At 43.7% G+C, this 23,837-nt stretch overlaps 1 protein-coding gene across 4 annotated transcripts in view; it reads left to right on the top strand.

Moving 5' to 3' along the window:
* The window catches only part of VARS2 (valyl-tRNA synthetase 2, mitochondrial), a 64,509-nt gene extending 49,084 nt beyond the window's left edge, over positions 1–15,425 (top strand). For 3 of the 4 annotated variants that reach the window (XM_063430998.1, XM_063430999.1, XM_063430997.1), the window contains exons 23-30: positions 5,340–5,418; positions 5,641–5,768; positions 6,056–6,208; positions 6,376–6,576; positions 7,057–7,168; positions 8,063–8,250; positions 14,521–14,625; positions 15,208–15,425. In XM_063430998.1, coding sequence (XP_063287068.1) covers positions 5,340–5,418; positions 5,641–5,768; positions 6,056–6,208; positions 6,376–6,576; positions 7,057–7,168; positions 8,063–8,250; positions 14,521–14,625; positions 15,208–15,291 — 1,050 coding nt within the window. In that variant the 3' untranslated portion in view covers positions 15,292–15,425. Of the gene's footprint in view, positions 1–5,339; positions 5,419–5,640; positions 5,769–6,055; positions 6,209–6,375; positions 6,577–7,056; positions 7,169–7,889; positions 7,963–8,062; positions 8,251–14,520; positions 14,626–15,207 lie in introns of those variants that run through there. The other variant, XM_063431000.1, reaches the window with a different exon arrangement.
* Positions 15,426–23,837: the final 8,412 nt, after the last annotated feature.

Raw genomic sequence — 23,837 nt, 5'->3', positions numbered from 1 at the left:
TGTGAGCGGTTCAACGGGACGCTGAAGCAGATGCTTCGGACGTTCGGGGAAACCCACAAGGACTGGGAGAGGTTTCTGCCTCACCTACTCTTTGCCTATAGAGAGGTCCCCCAGGAGTCGACAGGCTTCTCCCCGTTTGAGCTACTGTTTGGGAGGAGGGTGCAGGGACCCTTGAACTTGATTAGGGAACACTGGGAGGGAGAGAGTACCGCTAATGAAACCCCTATCGTATCATACGTCCTGGAGTTCCGGGACCGTCTGGAGGCGCTGACTCAGGCTGTACACACCAACCTCCAGGCGGCCCAGCAACGCCAGCGACGCTGGTACGATAGAGGAGCCAGGGACCGCAGCTTTCAGGTGGGACAGAAGGTTTTGATCTTAAAACCCGTCCGCACAGATAAGCTGCAGGCCATCTGGCAAGGCCCATACCAGGTAGTGGAGCAGCGATGCGACACTACCTATGTGATCGGCCCCTGCTCAGGGGTAGGGAAGAGACGCATGCTTCACGTAAACATGCTCAAGCCCTACCATGAGAGGATAGAGGATGTGACGGCAATCTGTGCCTCCTCCTTAGAGGATCAGGAAAATTTACCCTTACCCGACCTACTAGAACCCGAGGAGCAGATAGAGCCCTCCCGGGGAGTTCAGCTGGGGGAGCGGCTAAGCCCCCAGGAGCGTGCCCAGGTACAGGCGCTGATTGTCGCCAAGGGGACTACCTTCTCCAATTTACCTGGATACACTCCGCTAGCCACCCACCGAGTGGAGACCCCGGGGCAGCTCCCTATGCGCCAGGCTCCATATCGGGTTCCAGAATCCGTCCGTACCCATATGAAAGCCGAGCTAGACGAAATGTTGCAGCTAGGGGTTATCGAACCCTCCGATAGCCCCTGGGCATCGCCGGTAGTCCTGGTACCCAAAAAGGATGGCACCACCCGATTCTGTGTTGACTACCGGAGGCTAAATGACAAGACGGTGTCTGACGCCTACCCGATGCCCCGGATAGACGAGCTGTTAGACAAGATGGCACGGGGCCAGTATCTCACTACCATTGACTTGTGTAAGGGATACTGGCAAATTCCCCTAGCCGATGATGCCATCCCCAAGTCGGCGTTTGTCACTCCGTTTGGCCTGTACCAGTTCAAGGTCATGCCTTTCGGAATGAAAAACGCTCCGGCTACCTTTCAGCGGATGGTAGATCGGCTACTGGATGGTTTTCAGGAGTATGCCTGTGCCTATCTAGATGATATAGCCATTTTTAGTCAGACCTGGGAAGACCACATACACCACATAGGGGCGATCCTAGATCGCATTGGGGAGGCTGGGTTAACCCTAAAACCTAGCAAGTGCCACATAGGTATGGCCGAGGTACAGTATCTAGGCCACCGTGTAGGGTGTGGGCAGCAGAGACCCGAGCCAGCAAAGATTGAGGCCGTCGCCAAGTGGCCTACCCCCAGGACTAAGACCCAGGTGCTGGCATTCTTAGGGACAGCCGGCTATTACAGAAAATTTGTCCCTGACTATAGCACCCTCGCCAAACCCCTAACCGACCTGACGAAAAAGAACCTTCCCCGACTGGTTGTCTGGGCCCCAGAGTGTGAGCAGGCATTCCAACAACTCAAGACTGCTCTCACCAATGCTCCTGTGTTAACTGCTCCTGATCCAACTAAAAGATTTCTTGTTCACACAGACGCTTCAATGTTTGGATTGGGGGCAGTACTGAGCCAAGTGGGAGCCGATGGCGGAGAACACCCCGTAGCATATTTAAGCCGCAAATTGCTGCCTCGTGAAGTGAGCTACGCCGCCATCGAGAAAGAATGCCTGGCCGTGGTGTGGGGCCTTAAAAAGTTACAGCCCTATTTGTACGGACAACCTTTTTCCTTACTCACAGATCACAACCCGTTAGTGTGGCTAAACCGTGTATCTGGAGACAATGCCAGGCTGCTGCGCTGGAGCTTGGCGCTGCAGCCCTTTGACTTTACTATCCATTACCGGCCAGGAAAACAAAACGGTAACGCTGACGGGTTATCCAGACAGACTGAACTCGAGAAGTGATCTGTGAGTACTCTCCCGGACATCCCCAAGCCGATCCGTTGGGATCAGACTGTGTATGCCGGCTTGGTTCTGGGGGAGCATTGTGGCAAAACTAGCCACTTCTGGACTGTAGTTATTCAAGGTTGTCCGTAGGCTGAATATGTACTGTGTATTTTAACCTGTGTATGTACCGTATTGTGGCCGTTCGCATGCTGGCAGCCGTATGCTGCCAGCGCACCAAGCATTCATACGACGGAACACGGCTATCCTGGCCGTTCGCCGTACGAATACGGGCTCCCCAGGTCGACCACACATTCCCAAGTCGTGTGGTACCAATTCACCGATTGCAACATTGTTGCAATCGGTAATTAAGGGCTCTCCGAGGTTGCCGTCGATCCACTACCGACCATGCGGCGGTCGGCCATCTTGGATCCTTTGTCTCTGCAGCGGTGTTCGGTCGTCGAGAGCCTGGAACTGGAAACGGCTACTCAATGATCCGAACACCGCTGGACTTCTAGAGCGTTCGGGAGTTCCGCGTTCGGTACATTATGTGTCCCGTACTTATTCGGTACTTTTAAACCCACTTTAATGTTTAACTGTATTATGTGCGGCGTTCGGTCAATTCAGCTGGGATCAGAGCGCTATTCTCACAAAGTGGGCGCTCCGACCCCAGCTATCTACCGAACGTTCGGTTATTCCGAAGTACCGAATATTGTGTGAATTATAGATTTTAATGTCAATTGTCGGTTTTGCTGCACGAGGGGATAATCCACTTAATCGTCCATTTTAGTGGGAGTATCCTTCTCGTGCAGCAATGCCTGTTGGGAAAGTCACAGTGCATGTTGGGAGAAATCCCCTGGAATTACTGTATGGAAACCCCTTGCATGGGGAACTGTATAAATATGCTGCCTGTGAATAAACCGAGTTAGTTGACTCCCAAACTGTGTTTCGTCCGGTTATTGGGAGGATTGGGAATATTGCCTTGCTTTCTACTCTGACTGTGGATTTCCTAGATGTACCAACGGATATCGTATGCTGATACGTTGCATTCCGTTACATATACTGCCCCCTCTCTATATATTACACTGTGTATATACTGCCCCCTCTCTATATATTACACTGTGTATATACTGCCCCCTCTATATATTGCACTGTGTATGTACTGCCCTCTCTATATATTACACTGTGTATATACTGCTCCCTCTATATATTACAGTGTGTATATACTGCCCTCTCTATATATTACACTGTGTATATACTGCTCTCTATATATATTACAGTGTGTATATACTGCCCTCTCTATATAGTACACTGTGTATATACTGCCCTCTCTATATATTACATTGTGTATATACTGCCCTCTCTATATATTACACTGTGTATATACTGCCCTCTCTATATATTACACTGTGTATATACTGCCCTCTCTATATATTACATTGTGTATATACTGCCCTCTCTATATATTACATTGTGTATATACTGCCCTCTCTATATATTACATTGTGTATATACTGCCCTCTCTATATATTACACTGTGTATATACTGCCCTCTCTATATATTACACTGTGTATATACTGCCCTCTCTATATATTACACTGTGTATATACTGCCCTCTCTATATATTACACTGTGTATATACTGCCCTCTCTATATATTACACTGTGTATATACTGCCCTCTCTATATATTACACTGTGTATATACTGCCCCCTCTATATATATATTACACTGTGTATATACTGCCCTCCCTATATATTACACTGTGTATATACTGCCCCCTCTATATATATATTACACTGTGTATATACTGCCCTCTCTATATATTACATTGTGTATATACTGCCCTCTCTATATATTACACTGTGTATATACTGCCCTCTCTATATATTACACTGTGTTTATACTGCCCTCTCTATATATATTACACTGTGTATATACTGCCCTCCCTATATATTACACTGTGTATATACTGCCCCCTCTATATATATTACACTGTGTATATACTGCCCCCTCTATATATATTACACTGTATATATATTCTTCCCTCTCTATATATTATACTGTATATATATATATAATAGCAAGCTGCCTGCTGACATCATCAGAAGTGGTAGCCTGATCCAATCACAGTGCTTCCCCATAGGACTGGCTGAGGCTGACAAGGAGGCAGATCAGGGGTAGAGAGCCAGCACAATTCAAACACAGCCCTGGCCAATCAGCATCACCTCATAGCGATGAATTGAATCAATGAATCTCTATGAGAAAAGTTCAGTGTCTGCATGCAGAGGGAGGAGACACTGAATGTTTGGATGCATTTTAGGCAGCCATGACCCAGGAAGGATCTCTAACAGCCATCTGAGGAGTGGCCAGTGAAGTTATCACTAGGCTGTAATGTAAACACTGCATTTTCTCTGAAAAGACAGTGTTTACAGCAAAAAGCCTGAAGGTAATGATTCTACTCACCAGAACAAATTCAATAAGCTGTAGTTGTTCTGGTGACTATAGTGTCCCTTTAATATAGATCGTATAGGATTGTAAGCAGTAGAAATAGAAAAATACTTAAATATACACATTATTAAAAAGTGTTACTTGCAGAAAAGTATTAACATAACTTCTGGCAAACGTGAGAAATTAGGACATTAGCAGCCAGAATTAGTAAAGGCCTGAATATGTAGGTATGGCTTAGTAAACGATAAACAATCCCAGTAACCAAACACATATCAAACAGTTTGTTACAATGAAACAAAAACGCAGTATTTTGTTTTATTTTTTTTTTAACCTCATATTTAGGCCAAAGTTTGAGCCCAACATAAATCTAAGTAGTCCGTTGCAACAGCTAGCCATATAATTATTAAACAATGTAGGCACAATGAGTGCATGAATACCTGGAGGGCAGACAAATAAAACATTAAAATGTAGTGTGACATGATAAAAGTTGATATGGCCGAGTGAGGGCCAAATACAGTAACAGAAGGCAGTGCCCCATGAGCTTCCAAGGAGGCTGCTGTTTTTTACTAGAGTGAGGTTAAATGGATACTTGCGTGGGCCGCACTAGGCCAAGACCAGCATGTTTGGAGATTAGACAGTTTGTGTTGACGACCTTTGCACCGGAAGTAGATGGTTCTGTACTGACCCAGACAGTCTCAGCCCAGAGGAAGGGACGACCTGTGTATTTATAGGCTGAAATATCCCCTCCCACAACTACAGGCTCCGCCCACAGCCCCGGTCTTTCCATACGTGTATACTGTGCTTTGTCAGATACCTTAGATGGTTACTTATTGTCCTTCGTATCTCTCTCTCTGCAGTTGAAGGACTATCCTCGTGGGATTCCAGAGTGTGGAACCGATGCTCTGAGACTTGCTCTCTGCTCCCATAGAGTACAAGGTAATATGATGTTCAGATCTAGACTTATAGTTCTCCAGATCAGTGCTGGAGCATAGAGAAATATGTTTCAGACCTGCTTCCCTTCCAGGACTCAATGGTTAATCATAGTCCGTGTAGGACACAGTATAAATGGGAGACACGCACGCTTTGCTAACTGGATGGATGTTGGTTTTATTATTCGTTATCTACCACCATTCTCCCCCCATGCCTCCATTCTTTTAGGTGATGATATTAATCTCGACGTGGGTTCAGTCCTCACTGTCCGTCATTTTTGTAACAAAGTGTGGAATGGGGTGAAGTTCGTGCTTTCTGCTCTCGGAGAAGGTTTCACTCCACTTCCAGTGAAAGAGGTAAAATGGTTTCTCACCAATTCAGCTCAACTTCCTCTCCTTCTGCTCTGTCTGATTGTAATATTACCCATTTCAGAGACTGTGAGTTAAAGCAATTCAGTAATCAGTATGTCCATAGAAGCCATGACTTCTGATCCTGCTGTAACATAAAGTCGAAATATGAGTACATTCCCGTGTGACTACATCTCGATATTATGTATTCACTCTGCCCATGAAACTTCATATTTAGTATGGCTATTACACCCACAGATTGATAGAGATGTCTCCTGTTTTTTTGGTTGTGCTAGCTGAAACCACACCAACCCATGGATCGGTGGATTCTGAACCGTTTACGTCAGCTGACAGAGGAGTGTGAGAAGGAGCTTCAATCATGTGAGATCCACGGGGCCACGGCAGCCATCAAGGCATTCTGGGTGCAGAGCTTCTGTGATATCTATCTGGTGAGAGAGGAAATTTCCAAACCTGTGGGGTGGGTTGTCCAGAGTGAATTCTCTGTTTTCCTCCAACCTTATTTGTTCTTTCACTCTTTCTTGCCAGCATTTCTCTTCATTCTCTCAATTTCTCTCTCTTTCTTTTTTTTTACATTCTCACCATTCAACCTCATCAGGAAGCTGTGAAACCAGTCTTAAAGGGGCCGAATGCATCCGATGCTTGCCAGGTGTTGTACCGGTGTGCTGAGCACACTCTTCGACTCATTGCCCCATTTACCCCATTCTTGGCAGAAGAACTTTGGCAGCGTTTTCCCCCAGCAAACTTAGACGGTGCCCCCAGCGTTTGTGTGGCAGAATACCCCTCTCCTTGCCACACGGTAAGTGATCTCTGTGTTATGAAAGCTTTACATAAGGGCTTTTAGGAGATTAGTTAACACAACAAATAATTATATTGAGATCCCATAGTCCTTAGTGTTAACAGTATAGTCACCAAAACCACTTTATCTCTGTCTGTTATCAGAATGCTCTGTATATTTCATATGCTTGACTTCTTCTAAAGGGCATCATTGATTAATTGTACCCAGGAGGCTGTGACAAATTGCTGATCAATGTGTTTTCAAGCCTTTATAGTGATGTGTTGAGTAGTGTCTTCAGTGACAGAATTCGGAAAAGCAGCGTTGCCTCTCGTTGCCCTCTTAAAGAAGATATAATTAGAATGGGTAATGTGTCGCATTCCTGCTTATACTGTATGCCATTAATTGCTCCCGTGGATATCCGTTCCCATGATGCTAACTAAGCTAACATACTCGGCTAAAGGAAGTAACTTTATGGAAGAGTATTGTGTATCTGTCCTGCAGGCACATTGGCAATACCCTGAGGAGGAATGTCATTTTGAGCTTGTCCAGGGTGTGATCAGAGCGCTGCGTAACATGAGGAGTGAATACAATTTGACCAAAGCACGTCCAGAAGGTATTGATACATGTTTTTCTTTGTAGAATACCCAGTAGAAGTGAGATCTGTATGTTAAATGCTTAACTTATTCATGAAGAGATTATAAAAAAAATGATGAGCGGTGCCATTGCAGTCCACGTTGTCATCACATTAAGTTACCGCATAACATGACAATTTAGTGTGGGAGGACCAGCGTTATTGGGGCGCGTCATGCACCATATCCAGTACAGAACACTGTAGTTCTTATAGTGCTTGGAGACTGTGGCACCATCCGATGGTCTGAACATTTTAACACAATAGGTTCCATCTGCCACTCTCAATGATAACAATAACTGATGTCCAAAGTTGTACAAAACTCTCATTCCTAAGTGGAATGTGAATCTGGCCAGATTCCGCAGCCACAAATATTCTGAACATATTAGGAGGTTTTAATTTAGGAACACATGGCTTGGATTCCCTAACAGTGTGACAGGACAGCAATCAGTCCAGTTACAAGCAGTACATAGAAACAAATGGCAAAATCATCTACAGACTGAAGCAGAGGGCAGAAACTGCTGTCCCACCAAACCAGGCCTTGCTGTAGAAACGTTGCTGAGAGAATAGTCTGACTGAGCGTTCCTTCAGAAGGACGACATGATTAAGTTATAGCTTCTTTAATGTAGCGATATGGTTAACGTGATGCCAAATAAAACAAGATAAAGACAGGTTTTAAAACATTATTGTATTATTCTAAATACAGTAACATGCTGGCTGCTTCTCCCTCAATGGGCACCATTGTGAGAACAAACAATGATCCTGGTGTGTACTTTCAGCCAGTGACAACTACAAACACAACTGCAAAATACAATGTACGTCCTTTCATCGCCCTCTCTCTCTCCTTTCATCACTGCATGTTCTCTCCTGCTTCCTCAGTTCATATCGTCTGCTCTCAAGAAGAAGACCTCCTCTCTCTTCAGTCTTTCATTTCACCTCTTCAGACTCTGTCACTCTGTGGTCCCATTCACCTCCATATTCTGCAACAGGGAACCCAACATGAAGACCTCCGTGGATGGGCTGTTGGAGATGTGACTGAGAACTGTCATGTTCATATTAACCTACAGGTTAGTGATATGTTTCTGCAGGTCATTGAATCAGATGTCTCTTCACAACTCAGTCTTACCTTATTCTACCATGAAATCCCTGATCATAAAGAGCAACAACATGGAACATCTCAACCTCCAGTTTCTCTGTTCAACAATTCCTATTGCGTTTAGACAGCCTAACGCCCAAAGCAGTTGGCTTACTGGGTACCTAATGATCACATTGTCATATCAACAATTAATTACTTCTTGGACCATCTATGCATTGATGGTTCAGTGGTGAAGCTTAGATTATTCACAGTACTGATTCTACAAGAAACAAGACCCCAAAATTATCTAGGTTTTATTGAAATCAATTGGACAGAGTTGAGTAATCCTGAAAACCTGTATATTTGATAGACTTGGAGGACCAGCTTGAGAACCACAACCTAATGACCATATCCCCTTTTTTTGTGCTTTGCAGTTCCCTCACCTTGTACACAATAACTCCTCATATCCTTAGTCTTTGAGAGCTTTTTGTTGCATTACTAACTCTAAATACTCTATTGAGTAGTTATAAGCCATAGATGTGTCCAATACTATCTTTACCATTGCTTGGCCTTTTCTTTATACCTGCTTGCGTTATGCATTATACTAGATCCCTACGCAAATATCAGTGGTTTTGCTTGTTTTTTTTATATGCGAATGAACCATTAGACCACGTTTGTGCATGAAGTTGGTTGCAAGTTGCTGATATTTTTTCACAGTTTTAACCTAGAAAATGCTATCACATTATTGTGCACTATAGTAATAAGGATTTTGCTGTTATCATAAAAAAACAACTACAAATAATGGAGTGGCTCTGTGAATATTATTATAATTTTATAAAAGACATGAATATTTAAAAAAAAAAAAAATATATCACATAAAAAGCAACACAAAAGTAGTAAAACGAAGTAAAGTGCAATTAGTGGGACAATAATTATTGTTTAATATAGTCTATTATTATAGGCCAGTATCACAGTATGTTGTTAAGCCGTTATTAAAGGACTTAGCCAGGGGCAGGTTGAACAGTCTCTTACCGCCCCGTAGTTCCAGTCCTCAGTGGGTCTGTACAGACTGGGTAGTCATCACTCCTCCTGAGTATATGATGGTGTTTAAAGTCCGGCGTGACAACGTTGTGGCGCAGCTCCCTGTACCCTGCCTGGGTACCTCTGCCAAGGACCGTTTCCTATCTGGAACAGAGGAAAAACCTCACCGCTTCTGCCCCAGTCACCCTGGCTTGACTGGGGTCCTCCTGGAGCCTCTCAGTCCTGGAACAGGACTTGCAAGGACTTTCCCTGCTCCATGAACTGGAACAAAGTGCTGACCAGTGATTATCCCCTTCCCCTCCCAGTAACTAGACGACACATAATTCTGGGAGAACAACTGAACTGATCGTAATTGGACATGGCACAGGCAAGTTATACACAGACCCCCAGCAGGGGGACTTCATGCAATTACACACAAACTCCTCCCCTGTGCCTGGGAGATAATTGAGTCAGGAACTGTACTGACTCCATTATCTCACAGGTACAAAAAAAACATAACATTTTAAAACGCCCCACAAACACATTTTAATATTTCAGAACTCCACGAAAGTTACATCACCGAATAGCTGGGATTTGGGGGAGATGTCACCGCAAGGGTACATCATTCATTGTTGCACTATAGAATACTGCCATTTAATGTAATTTGTGTAGTGCAAATATGAACTGGCTGCCTGGTAGAGGTGATATTGTAGGTAAGGGCAGAAGGTTTACAACCCAAGTTCCTCTTTAATGCTGGGACCCCAACAGAGCTATTCTGTAAGTTGTGATAAGTCACACATAAGTGGCCTGGAAGTCTGGCTTCAGGATAAACTAGCTCTCTCCTTTGCCATATGTCTCGATTGCCTCCCAGATAAGGAGTCCTTTGATGTGAACAAGTCTTGTGTTACAATATCATACCCAAAAGAGACATTAATACCCAAGCCTCATTATTTTTATCATATTTAGAATGGGACAAGCACAATCTTCTAATCAAGCCTAAACACATGTGTGGAACAAGGGGACCACACAGACATGGAGATCCTCAGCATGATGACCTGAAAACAATAAGCAGGCAATCGAGTGGGCACATGTGGTACATCCAACAGTCCTCGTGGTACTGGTATAACCAGAATCTGGATATTCTGTACTGGTATAACTAGAATCAGGATATTCCATACTGGTATAACCAGATTTGGGATATTTGGGATATTCCATACTGGTATAACTAGATTTGGGATATTCCATACTGGTATAACTGGAATCGGGATATTCCACACTGGTATAACTAAAATTGGGATATTCCGTACTGGTATAACTGGAATCGGGATATTCCACACTGGTATAGCTAAAATTGGGATATTCCGTACTGGTATAACTAAAATTGGGATATTCCGTACTGGTATAGCTAAAATTGGGATATTCCGTACTGGTATAACTAAAATTGGGATATTCCGTACTGGTATAGCTAGAATTGGGATTTTCCACACTGGTATAACTAGAATCAGGATATACTATACTGGTATAACTAGAATCGGGATATTCAGTACTGGTATAACTAGAATCGGGATATTCCGTTTTGGTATAACTAGAATCAACATATTCCACACTGGTATAACTAGAATCGGGATATTCCGTACTGGTATAACTAGAATCAGGATATACTATACTGGTATAACTAGAATCGGGATATTCCGTACTGGTATAACTAGAATCGGGATATTCCGTACTGGTATAACTAGAATCGGGATATTCCGTACTGGTATAACTAGAATCGGGATATTCTGTACTGGTATAACTAGAATCGAAATATTCCACACTGGTATAACTAGAATCGGGATATTCCGTACTGGTATAACTAGAATCGGGATATTCCGTACTGGTATAACTAGAATCGGGATATTCCGTACTGGTATAACTAGAATCGGGATATTCCGTACTGGTATAACTAGAATCGGGATATTCTATACTGGTATAACTAGAATCGAAATATTCCACACTGGTATAACCAGAATCGGGATATTCCGTACTGGTATAACTAGAATCGGGATACTCTGTACTGGTATAACTAGAATCTAAATATTCCACACTGGTATAACTAGAATCGGGATATTCCGCACTGGTATAACTAGAATCGAAATATTCCACACTGGTATAACTAGAATCGGGATATTCTGTACTGGTATAACTAGAATCGGGATATTCCGTACTGGTATAACTAGAATCGGGATATTCCACGCTGGTATAACTAGAATCGGGATGTTCCACACTGGTATAACTAGAATCGGGATATTCCACACTGGTATAACTAGAATCGGGATATTCCACACTGGTATAACTAGAATCGGGATATTCCACGCTGGTATAACTAGAATCGGGATATTCCACACTGGTATAACTAGAATCGGGATATTCCGTACTGGTATAACTAGAATCGGGATATTCCGTACTGGTATAACTAGAATCGGGATATTCCTTACTGCTATAACTAGAATCGAAATATTCCACACTGGTATAACTAGAATCGGGATATTCCGTACTGGTATAACTAGAATCGGGATATTCCGTACTGGTATAACTAGAATCGAAATATTCCACGCTGGTATAACTAGAATCGAAATATTCCGTACTGCTATAACTAGAATCGGGATATTCCGTACTGGTATAACTAGAATCGAAATATTCCGTACTGGTATAACTAGAATCGGGATATTCCGTACTGGTATAACTAGAATCGGGATATTCCGTACTGGTATAACCTGAATCTGGATATTCCGTACTGGTATAACTAGAATTGGGATATTCCGTACTGGTATAACTAGAATCGAAATATTCCACGCTGGTATAACTAGAATCGGAATATTCCGTACTGGTATAACCAGAATCGGGATATTCCGTACTGGTATAACTAGAATCGGGATATTCCGTACTGGTATAACTAGAATCGGGATATTCCGTACTGGTATAACTAGAATCGGGATATTCCGTACTGGTATAACTAGAATCGGGATATTCCACACTGGTATAACTAGAATCGGGATATTCAGTACTGCTATAACTAGAATCAGGATTTTCAGTACTGCTATAACTAGAATCGGGATATTCCGTACTGCTATAACTAGAATCGGGATATATCCCGTACTGCTATAACTAGAATCGGGATATTCCGTACTGGTATAACTAGAATCGGGATATTCCGTACTGGTATAACTAGAATCGGGATATTCTGTACTGGTATAACTAGAATCGGGATATTCTGTACTGGTATAACTAGAATCGGGATATTCTGTACTGGTATAACTAGAATCGGGATATTCCGTAATGGTATAACTAGAATCGGGATATTCCGTAATGGTATAACTAGAATCGGGATATTCTGTACTGGTATAACTAGAATCGGGATATTCCACACTGATATAACTAGAATCGGATATTCCGTACTGGTATAACCAGAATCGGGATATTCCACACTGGTATAACCAGAATCGGGATATTCCGTTTTGGTATAACTAGAATCAACATATTCCACACTGGTATAACTAGAATCGGGATATTCCGTACTGGTATAACTAGAATCAGGATATACTATACTGGTATAACTAGAATCGGGATATTCCGTACTGGTATAACTAGAATCGGGATATTCCGTACTGGTATAACTAGAATCGGGATATTCCACACTGGTATAACTAGAATCGGGATATTCCGTACTGGTATAACTAGAATCGGGATACTCCGTACTGGTATAACTAGAATCGAAATATTCCACACTGGTATAACTAGAATCGGGATATTCCGTACTGGTATAACTAGAATCGGGATATTCAGTACTGGTATAACTAGAATCGGGATATTCCGTTCATGTATAACTAGAATCGAAATATTCCACACTGGTATAACCAGAATCGGGATATTCCGTACTGGTATAAGCAGAATCGGGATATTCCGTACTGGTATAACTAGAATCGAAATATTCCACACTGGTATAACTAGAATCGGGATATTCCGTACTGGTATAACTAGAATCGGGATATTCTATACTACTCCTAGTTATATAGGGAAATAATTCTAATACCATTTGTTTTCTCCCTTTTTATTTGATTGCTGATGCTTTGGTTATTATTATTACCGTATATACTCGAGTATAAGCCGAGTTTTTCAGCACATTTTTTGTGCTGAAAAACCCCAAGTCGGCTTATACTCGAGTCAATTGTCTGTATTATGGCAATTTACATTGCCATAATACAGACAATGGGGCTGTGTAGGAGGGGGGCTGGCAGAGCTGTTACTTACTTCCCCTGCAGCTCTTGTCAGCTCTCTCCTCCTCCGCGCCGGTCCGTTCAGCACCTCTGTCAGCTCCCAGTGTAAGTCTCTCGAGAGCCGCGGGGTCATACTTACACTGGGACTTACACTGGGAGCTGCACGGACCGGCGCGGAGGAGAAGGGAGCTGACAGGAGCTGCAGGAGAGGTAAGTAACATCTCTGCCAGCCCCCCTCCTACACAGTGCCCATCCACTGGACCACCAGGGAGTGAGAGCCCCCCTCCCTGCCATGTATCAAGCAGGGAGGGGGGACGAAAAAATAAAAAATAATAAAAAATAAAATAATTAAAAAATTATATTAAAATTGCCCACCCCCCACCAAGGCTTTGCAACACACACACACACACACACACACACACACTGCACTCATATACACACTGCATTCATTATATACACACACTGCATTCATTATATACACACACACTGCATTCATACACACTGCACTCATACACACACACACACTGCATTCATTATATACACACACTGTAAATTAAGATTCAATTAATATAATTTTTTTAGGATCTAATTTTATTTAGAAATTTACCAGTAGCTGCTGCATTTCCCACCCTAGTCTTATACTCGAGTCAATAAGTTTTCCCAGTTTTTTGGGGTAAAATTAGGGGCCTTGGCTTATATTCGGGTCGGCTTATACTCGAGTATATATGGTAATTTATTTGCTCTTAGATCTCTTATGGCCTAATGTATGTGTTTTGTAATGTGTTAATGTTGCCTGTTTATCTGCCTGGCGTTTAATGGTTTGTCTTGCGCCATTCACAAGTTGATCTCGCTGCGTTTGATGAACATATAACCCACAATGGAATCTTGTCTGCGTGTGGGTCTGTCATAAGGCATTTATAACCATGTAGCATTATCCGCTTATCCCCCTTCTTATGTGAAACTGTCTCGCTTTACTTCTCTCTCAGGGTCTAGTTAACCCAGAAACGGAACTCCTTAAACTAAAGACCAAATACCTGAAACTACAATGCGAGCTTCAGGAAAAGACAAGACACGGGATGGAAGACTCTGAGGTATCCACTATTTAGCTGTTCTAGACACTTCCCTTATTAGCATGTTCGGTGCTAAGATTGTGAACCAGATATTGCATCTTAGAAGCAACTGGTGACATCTAGATAAACCACATTGGAGATCTAGTGCGTCATCTCGCAAAACGTAAACCTTGCCTTCTTCTGCTTTAATCCTATGATACCATGGCTTCCTAGGGACCCAGTGTAATGAGCAAACATGTATCTGCCCCCACCTTATTTAATCCAAAGTAGTCAACCTTTGGTATACAGCAGAGGGCAAGAGATCTTTTCCTTTGAAGGCATGCAAGGTGCTGTACTTTTGGAAAAGGGTGCAGTTTGACTAGATATGCAGGAGCAGACCAGATCATGGATTAAGATGGACAGGACATGGTGTAACTAGACACTGATCTGCTCACTCTGAATTCATTGATATGGATTTCATTATATCTATTAAAGTAAAGCTGGGTTTAGGTGTGTGTACTATTATAGTGCCAATAAATGTATATATGTGTAATTTAGAATCTATGTCCATATTTTTTAACAAAGTATATTCGGTGTCTTGTTCTTTGCTGTTACCCTGTGCAGGATAAATCTCTTCATCTCTTGAGAATCCAGCGTTCTATGCAGACCTTCCAACTAATGTTAGAAGACCGGAGCTCAGAACCTTGACACATTCATAGAACTTGTTGCAGGATGTGGTGCAGTTATAACAAATAAATGAACACGTTATATTATTACACAATGCATTTTGTATGTCGAGAAAATATATGTAATATATTGTGAATAAATGTACATTTTAGTAATATCTTTGACACTTGTGTCTTCTCTTGAAAAAAATAATTTCAGAAGCTGTCTGCTGCTCTTACTTCTTGTATGTAGTAGTAGGAAATCCTGCTTGAATAGCAGTAAATACGTTTATTTTACTAAGGATAATTTAACTAAAAAAGAAAGAAACTCTCTGAAAGAAATATGTAGCTAGACGATAAAACTAGCGGACAAAGGAGGGCGATTGGTCATCCTTAACACTGAAGACTATATAGAAGAAACCCTGAGACTATTGGGAGAGAATTCTACATATCAGATATTGGAAAAGGATCCCACCCCCAATATCTAGAAAGACTTAAAGAAATGTTGGAGTATGGGAAAGAGAGAGGAATCATTAACGGAAGAGTATACAAATATATGTGTGTACAATTTCCTAGAATACCGTTTTTTTTTTTTTTGTTTTTTTTTACCATTTTCCCAAAATCCACAAAAAACTGCAGAAACCTACTGGAAGACCCATCATATGAGGTATAGGGTCTTTAACTGCAAACTTATCAAAGTATGTAGATCATAACTTACAAAATCTAGTTGTATACCTCAAAGACTCCACTCAAATTTAAACTTATCTGATTTTAACTGGGAAGATGACCTGTTTTTAGTTACAGCAGATGTCACCTCGCTTTGCACAGTTATTGAACACTTGCAAGGATGCGAGGCCATACAATATTCTTTGGCTGTCTACTCAGAACTCGAAAACAACCAAACTGACTTTTTAATTCAGGATAAACGGTTTGCCTGGTAATCCCAAGTTCCTCTATAGTTGGAAAAAGGAGGGGGGTATTGGGATATAGACAGGCAAAGAATTGTGGTCAGTGGGTGGTGCCAGTCCACCAAAGGGCATGTACCCGATTAAATGTAGAAATTGAAAAATATTGTTTATCTGGCAGGTTGGTGTATTTAAACAACTTGGAGGTCCGTGCCTACTGAGCCTTACAGTAGTGTCCTTTAATTTATGGGAACACAGTGGGAGGTAGGAGATAGAAGACTCCTTACTGAATAAATATCGGTACTTGTGCAGAGAAAGAAATGACTACTGTCTTTAATGGATCCTTAATAGCATAGTTTGCCGATAAACATTCTCCCTTTATCGGTAGCTATTGCCTAACCGATAAATAAATGATGTTTGTAGCTCTGTTCTGGTTACCAAGAACAAACAAAAATTTCCCATAGAAACACACTGGCAGCAATGGAAAAGGCAAAGGGTAAGAAGCCACAGTATTAGCTCAATACAGTGTTGCAATCATCAAAAGTGATGCAGCTAAAGTAACTCCTTCCTTGCTTGTTGTACAGAGGGAGATATAGATTGGAGGCTAACTCTATATAGATTGGAGGCTAAGAATTTTTCTTAGCCCCTGACGAAGGTGTTCTAATACACCGAAACGCGCGTCGGGCGTTTGCTCTTTTCTCACTTTATCACTGATTTGCTCACTTTAGGGACACCTTTGCTTATCACTATGGGTATTTAGACCCTCACTGGTTAATATAGATGTCTTCACTCTATACAGTGCTGTCCATACAGCTAGTGTGATGGCACATTAGGCAGCAATTGCTCTACTTTAGAGTTAGTTACAGATTAGAACACCCTTGAAGGTGTTGGGAGGAAATTAGGGACTGATGTACAGCCTCTCTGTCAGATAGATACCAGATGAGTCAGTTTCCAGTCTCTAGCAGATAGATACTAGGGGAGTTAGCCTCCAATCTATATCTCCCTCTGTACAACAAGCAAGGAAGGAGTTACTTTAGCTGCTTCACTTTTGATGATTGCAACACTGTATTGAGCTAATACTGTGGCTTCTTACCCTTTGCCTTTTCCATTGCTGCCAGTGTGTTTCTATGGGAAATTTCTGTTTGTTCTTGGTAACCAGACCAGAGCTACAAACATCATTTATTTATCGGTTAGGCAATAGCTACCGATAAAGGGAGAATGTTTATCGGCAAACTATGCTATTAAGGATCCATTAAAGACAGTAGTCATTTCTTTCTCTGCACAAGTACCGATATTTATTCAGTAAGGAGTCTTCTATCTCCTACCTCCCACTGTGTTCCCATAAATTAAAGGACACTACTGTAAGGCTCAGTAGGCACGGACCTCCAAGTTGTTTAAATACACCAACCTGCCAGATAAACAATATTTTTCAATTTCTGACTTTTTAATTCAATGCATAGCTTTTATCTTAAGTCATAATTATTTCTGGTCTGATGGACACTTTTTTATCTGCAGCTATAAGGTACGGCCATGGGAACACGTTTGCTACTGTTCGTGGTATCTGAGCGCTGTTCGGACATATTGAGCGCTTAGATCCAAGCTATCTGTTCAGTATAATAGGCATTATATATTTTTACTGTTGTTGTAAATAGAGATATTTTCTGTACCTGGAGATAATTAAGTTACCACACCCACTTAAGCCAATTATCTCTAGGATAGAGGAGAAGATAGACCGGCTGCACAGCCTAAATCTGTGGAACTGTTTTGGGCAGGAAAGCCATGCTTGCAGTCGGTCAAATAGGACTTCCACCTAACCTTTGAACCACTCGACAAAATTCTTTGATTTTGACATATGTTTGTATACTGCATATGCTGGTTCAGAATATGTGAATACTTTTATGTGAATTGCATGTATGGTTTGGAAATTATGAATATTGTGTAAAACTGTATATTTCTCTGCCTGTGATAATTAAGTTAGCCCATTGTGTTTAGTATTTATATCACAGGCAGAGGGGAGGGTTTGTGTGCCTTGGCTGGGAGTGTCTGACTGTATTGTAATGTGTTTGATTGGCTGTTCCACAAGACCCTCGTGGGTGGTAACCTTGTGGAAAATCTTGTATAAAAGAAAGTCCTTTGGTGCTCATTAAACAGACCTGCTTGACCCTTTCTTGAAGCCTTGGCTCATGCTTGGGGGATGGGATAACTACACTCTGGGGATTGCTATAATCACACTTTACTCCCCAGGGTAAGTTCTTGTAAGAGCTGTTGTTCCTGCTATGCTCTCTGGAGGAAGAGAGGTCTGTGTGACGAGAGCAATCTCGCCACATTTCATTGGAGAAGCCTGGCTGCCCGCCTCCTGCCTTTGGACTATAGCCCTGGGAGATTGGGCCCTTTTAAAACAGTATTCGGCCATACCAGAGTGTATGTCACTCATTCTGGCCCTTTAAATACAGTGGGGTCATTCAGTACTTGCCCTGTGTGAATGGTGATACCCCAGATAGCCACGCCATGGAGCCCATTCATATAATGAAAGACTATGGGAAAGACTTTAGCTCCATGGCAATTGAACTGTGTGAATAGGATCTGAGCGCTATTCGGTAGTTTTGTGCGCTCAGATCCCAGCTATCTGGGGATATGTGAAATGTCTGTGTGTTATGTGTAAAAGGTGACTTGATGTATTTTTAAAGAATTTTATGTCTTTTTGTAACCATGTGGTTAATGGAGTCTTGCCTCTGTCCTGGGAGGTAATTTAATTACTTCCCCATTGTCTCCAGGATAGAGGCCTCTGTAAAACCTGTTTAAACCAGATTGCCATGCTGCCAGTAAGGGACAAAAGATACTTTTACTAACTTTTGAACCCCTGGTCTGATTCATGCCATTTTTTAATATGTTGTTCCCCTGAATGGATTGATTGTGAATGTGTAATTTTTATGTGAATGTGATGTATGGTTTTAGAGTTATGAATGTTAGGTAAAAAGTATGTTTGTTTTAAACTGTACGTATAATTGGGTTACCTCTCAGGCTAAGGGGAGGAGATGTGTGGGATGTAACCATTGTGTGATTGGGTAATTCATAATTGTCTGTGGGCGTCTCTCTTGCAGGGGAGAATTGCATAAAAGCAGAGTGTGTGTCATTAAAAGTCAGTCTTGTTCCAGCATTAAGCCTTGGCTCATGTGTGGATTATTTGGCGATACCAGCAAGTTATTACTCTGGATTACTTGGTGATTTTATTTTATGGGAAGAAGGGAATGCTTGACGGAGTAACGGATTGTACCGTCACAGTCTGCCCACTGGAAGCTGGATCCTGGCCTTGGGTCCAGGGTGGGTGAAGAACGGCGAAACCCCGGCGCAGCTACATCGCTGGAAGTGGGGTCTGCAGTGCTGATGGTGTCGGTTGGAGTGCTTGGAGTCCTTGGCAAGCACTAGGAGCATCGGTTGGCGGAGGTACTCGGTTGGAGTGCCAGCGGTCCGTCACAGTACCAAATTCATATCTCTGTATGACAGCAAAGAATACAAATTAAGAACGAATATGAACTGTAACCCATCAGGAGTAATATATCTGATTACATGCCCATGCCCCAAGCAATATGTTGGGCGCACAAAAAGACCTTTGAAACTAAGAATTGCTGAACATATTTGAAATATAAAAAGAGGATTACCTACACACAATGTATCCAAACATTTTAAAGAAGCACATTGTGGAGATCCAACAGGGTTAACCTTTTTACCAATAGAGAAAGTTAACGTTCATTGGATAAGAATCTTCATCAGACAGAGGACAAATGGATATTTTCTCTCAATACCCTAGTGTGGCGGAACCAGCCCCGCCACTTGTGCCTGGAGAGGACTGCTTGACAGCCTCTTACCCTGTGACTATGGCCCTAGGATGTATTGCCCTTCTAGGAACTGATTTGGGCATATTGTATTTTATTATGCTGCTGCTGGCCCTTTAAGAACCATCTGGGGACATACTGTGGAGCAGGGGCGGACTGACCGGTCGGGCACTTCGGACATGGTCCGAGGGCCTGGCCGGGAGGGGCGGGCCTGCCATCAGGGGGCCCGGACGCCCCTTTAAATGCTGCAGCCGCCTGAGCGCTTTCTTAAGAGCCTCAGGCGGCTGCAGCTTCTCACCTCCCCTCCCCTCTAGCTGTGCGGTCCGCGTTGCCCGGCCAGAGTGATAGGAAGGTGCTCAGTGTGCACCTTCCTGTCAGTCCGGCCGGGTACAGGAAACAGAAACTTCTGTTCCGCGCGCAACAGGAGTTTCTGTTTCCTGTACCCGGCCGGACTGACAGGAAGGTGCACACTCAGTGTGCACCTTCCTATCACTCCGGCTGGGCACCGCGGACCGCACAGCAGCTCGGCCACGCTACAGGGGAGGGGGTTAAAAGGAGAGTGGGAGGGGGGGTTAAAAAGAGAGTGGGGTGGGGGGGTTAAAAAGAGAGTGGGAGGGGGGGTTAAAAAGAGAGTGGGAGGGGGGGTTAAAAAGAGAGGGAGGGGGAGAGTAAGAAGGGGGGTAAGAAGAGAGTGAGTAAGAAGAGGGTGAGGGGGGGTAAGAAGAGGGTGAGGGGGGAGTAAGAGGAGGGTAATTGCCCCCTCCCCTGTCCGCAGGCACCGTGCGGGCAGCCGGCAGGGGAGGAAGGAAGAGAGGACCCGGGAGCTCCGCCTGCAGCTCCTCTAGGTCCTTCTTGCGCGAGCAAAGATCGTTGCCGTGGTTACCACGGCAGCGTTACGGCTCTTGCGAGAGTAAACTCTAGCCCTGGAACTACGGGCTAGAGTTCACTCTCAACACTGTGACCACCAGGGATTCCTGGTGGTCGCAGTGGTGAGAGTGAACTCTAGCCCCATAAACACACTGCCCCCACACACCATACACATTTACACACATTGCCTCACACACACATACACTGCCCACCCATACACACACAGCACCCCATACACACACACACTGCCCCCACACACACCATACACATTTACACACATTGCCACACACATACACAGCCCCCTCATATACACATTGCCCCACACACCCTACACATTCACACACTACACCCACTCACACACACTGAACCTTTCACACACACTGCACCCCTTACACATTGCACCACTGCTCCTATACCCTACTACAGCCTCATACCCCAGCAGACCCCAGGTAAGTTGTCAAACTGTTCTTAAACGGTTTGACTACTTACTCTGGGAGGGGGGCCCGGCCCTCCTGGCACCATAACGACTACACAGAGCAGTAGTGGTTATTGTGCATGGATTATTTCTTTAAATAATCTACAAGTGCCCCAGTAGCCAGCAAGCCAGCCAGCCCACAGGCCAGCCAGCCAGCCAGCCCACAGGCTGGCCAGTTGCCAGCCAGCCAGCCCACAGGCCACCAGTTAGGCTTACAGCCAGCAAGCCCACAGCCTGCCAACCGCAGCCAGCAAGCCACAGCCTGCCAGCCAGCAAGCCACAGCCAGCAAGCCCACAGCCTGCCAGTCGCAGCCAGCAAGCCCACAGCCTGCCAGTCGCAGCCAGCAAGCCCACAGCCTGCTGGCAGTAGCCAGCAAGCTCACAGCCTGCTGGCAGTAGCCAGCAAGCCCACAGCCTGCCAGCCGCAGCCAGTAAGCCCACAGCCTTCCAGCAAGCCCACAGACTGCCAGCCAGCAACAGTAATTAAGGTAAGAGGAGCCAACTTGGCCTAGGTATCAGCGAGCTATGTTGTGTTGCTATATTGTGAATAGGAACCAGAGTGTTGGAGACCCCCCTCCAGGCCCCATTAGACTCCATTGTAGTCTCTAATGGGACCTGGAGGAAATTCTTTCTAGCACACTCTCTAAAGGACACTGAGATAGCCTCTGCTAGAATGCTCCCCCCCTCAATGGCCCATTAGCCCTCAATTGTAGTCTCTACTGGGGCCTGGAGGCGACTGTTTCCAGCAGGGACACTGAGATAGCCTCTGCTAGAAAGACCCCCCTCCATGGCCCATTAGCCCTCAATTGTAGTCTCTACTGGGGCCTTGAAGGTATTATTGCACTTTTGTTCCTTGTGTCTAAAGATTGTGTAGGGTGTGGCTGGAGGCGGTGCATGGAGGCGGGACATGGGTGGCGCTTGCTGCGGAGTATAGGTGGGGCCTGTAAGGGGCCCTTGATTTATTTTGCCCGGGGGCCCTGAGGGTTCTCAGTCCACCCCTGCTGTGGAGTTACTGGGTGGCCACCATTTCATGTATCAGAGGCACATGGTGAGAACAATGGATGGCGGCCATTTTAACTCACAGACACTGTTTGGACTTTTCTACACGGTGCCATCTCAACAGTATTTGGCGCACAAAGACATCGTGCAGTAGTTTTAAACTATACAACAGGGGGCATATTATACAGTAATTATTTTTCATATAGCCTGTATATGTTCTGCGGAATCTGCATTAAATTGTATCTTCCAAACTACTGAACGGATCTGGGTGAATTTTGGATATGTGGTTCACCCAGATCCCCCGGTTCTGATACTTTATATGGGGTTCTTGCATGTTTTGGGGTCCCTGTGATATGTTTTATAAAACTGTATTTTCCAGAGGGGAGGATTTTGTGTGTGAGTGTCTGTGTGTATTGTACGGATTGATTGGTTGTATTTCAAAAGCCTGTGGGCTGTACTATGTTTGCGGATTGGGAATAAAAGAGGCTGTATGTGCCAGTACAGTGAGATTCTGCTTGACCTCAAAACGAAGTTTCGTCTCGTTATTGGGGGAATTGGATTGTATGCTGATTGCCAGGAGTGTAAGCTGATTGTATGCTTTTCCTGTTCAGCTGTTTACAGCATTCATATGCTTGAGAGCATTCGTATGCTTCTCTGATTCGGTGGTTGTGGTGTCTGCTGCAGTGCTTGGAGTCCTCAGGAAGCGCTAGGAGCATCCTTCAACGGAGGTACCCAGTCGGGGTGCCAGATCGCCGCGATCACGCTGTTGCTGGGTGCCTATAGAGCTGTCCCAGCACATGTGATCGCTGTGACAGCCAGTCACAGCGATCACAGTGCTGCTGGGATTCCTGATCCTCCTCCCTCCACCTCTGTGTGGTTTGAGAAGTGGAGAGAGACGGATCGGTGCTGAAACATTGTGTGTCATTTTAGATTTAACTGTATCTGTGTTTTAAAAGTAATTGTATAACTTTTAAAACAGTTTTAACCATTTCCCTGCCCTTTTGATCACTGCCTGCAGTGATCAGTTTACTGATCACAGTATTTAACTGTGATCTAATTTTTTTTCTACCCTCAAGGGTTAATTTTGATTTTTTTTTAACCCTTAAAGGTTAATTTTATTTATTTTGTTATTTAATTAATTTAACGTTAATTCCTTAGTTAGCTGAAGTGGGTGGACTTTAGTGGGAATTTGGGAAATTGAGTGTTAGGCTAGTTAGAGACGAAAAGTTTAGAAACTTTCTGAAAAGTTCTGAAAAGTTTTTAAAAGTTTAAAAAAAACTATAAAAAAAAGATTTAAAAAAACAATTTAAAAAAAAGTTTGTTAAAGTTACACCTTCATAATGTCTAGAAGGTACACTGCTGAGGAGGCTTATGATATACTAGCAGCCGACTCTGACGCCACAGACACTGCCTCTGAGACTGGTGATGAGACTGTGCCAGATACTGCAGGGCCCTCTGTTTTAAGCGCCGAGTCCCCTGACCTGGCTCATGACGCTGGTGACTGGGAACC

The sequence above is a fragment of the Pelobates fuscus genome, chromosome 9 (genome assembly GCF_036172605.1).
Source record: "Pelobates fuscus isolate aPelFus1 chromosome 9, aPelFus1.pri, whole genome shotgun sequence".
Taxonomy (NCBI): domain Eukaryota; kingdom Metazoa; phylum Chordata; class Amphibia; order Anura; family Pelobatidae; genus Pelobates; species Pelobates fuscus.
The sequence above is the reverse complement of the archived record's forward strand: the minus strand, read 5'-3'. Positions and strand labels throughout refer to the sequence as shown.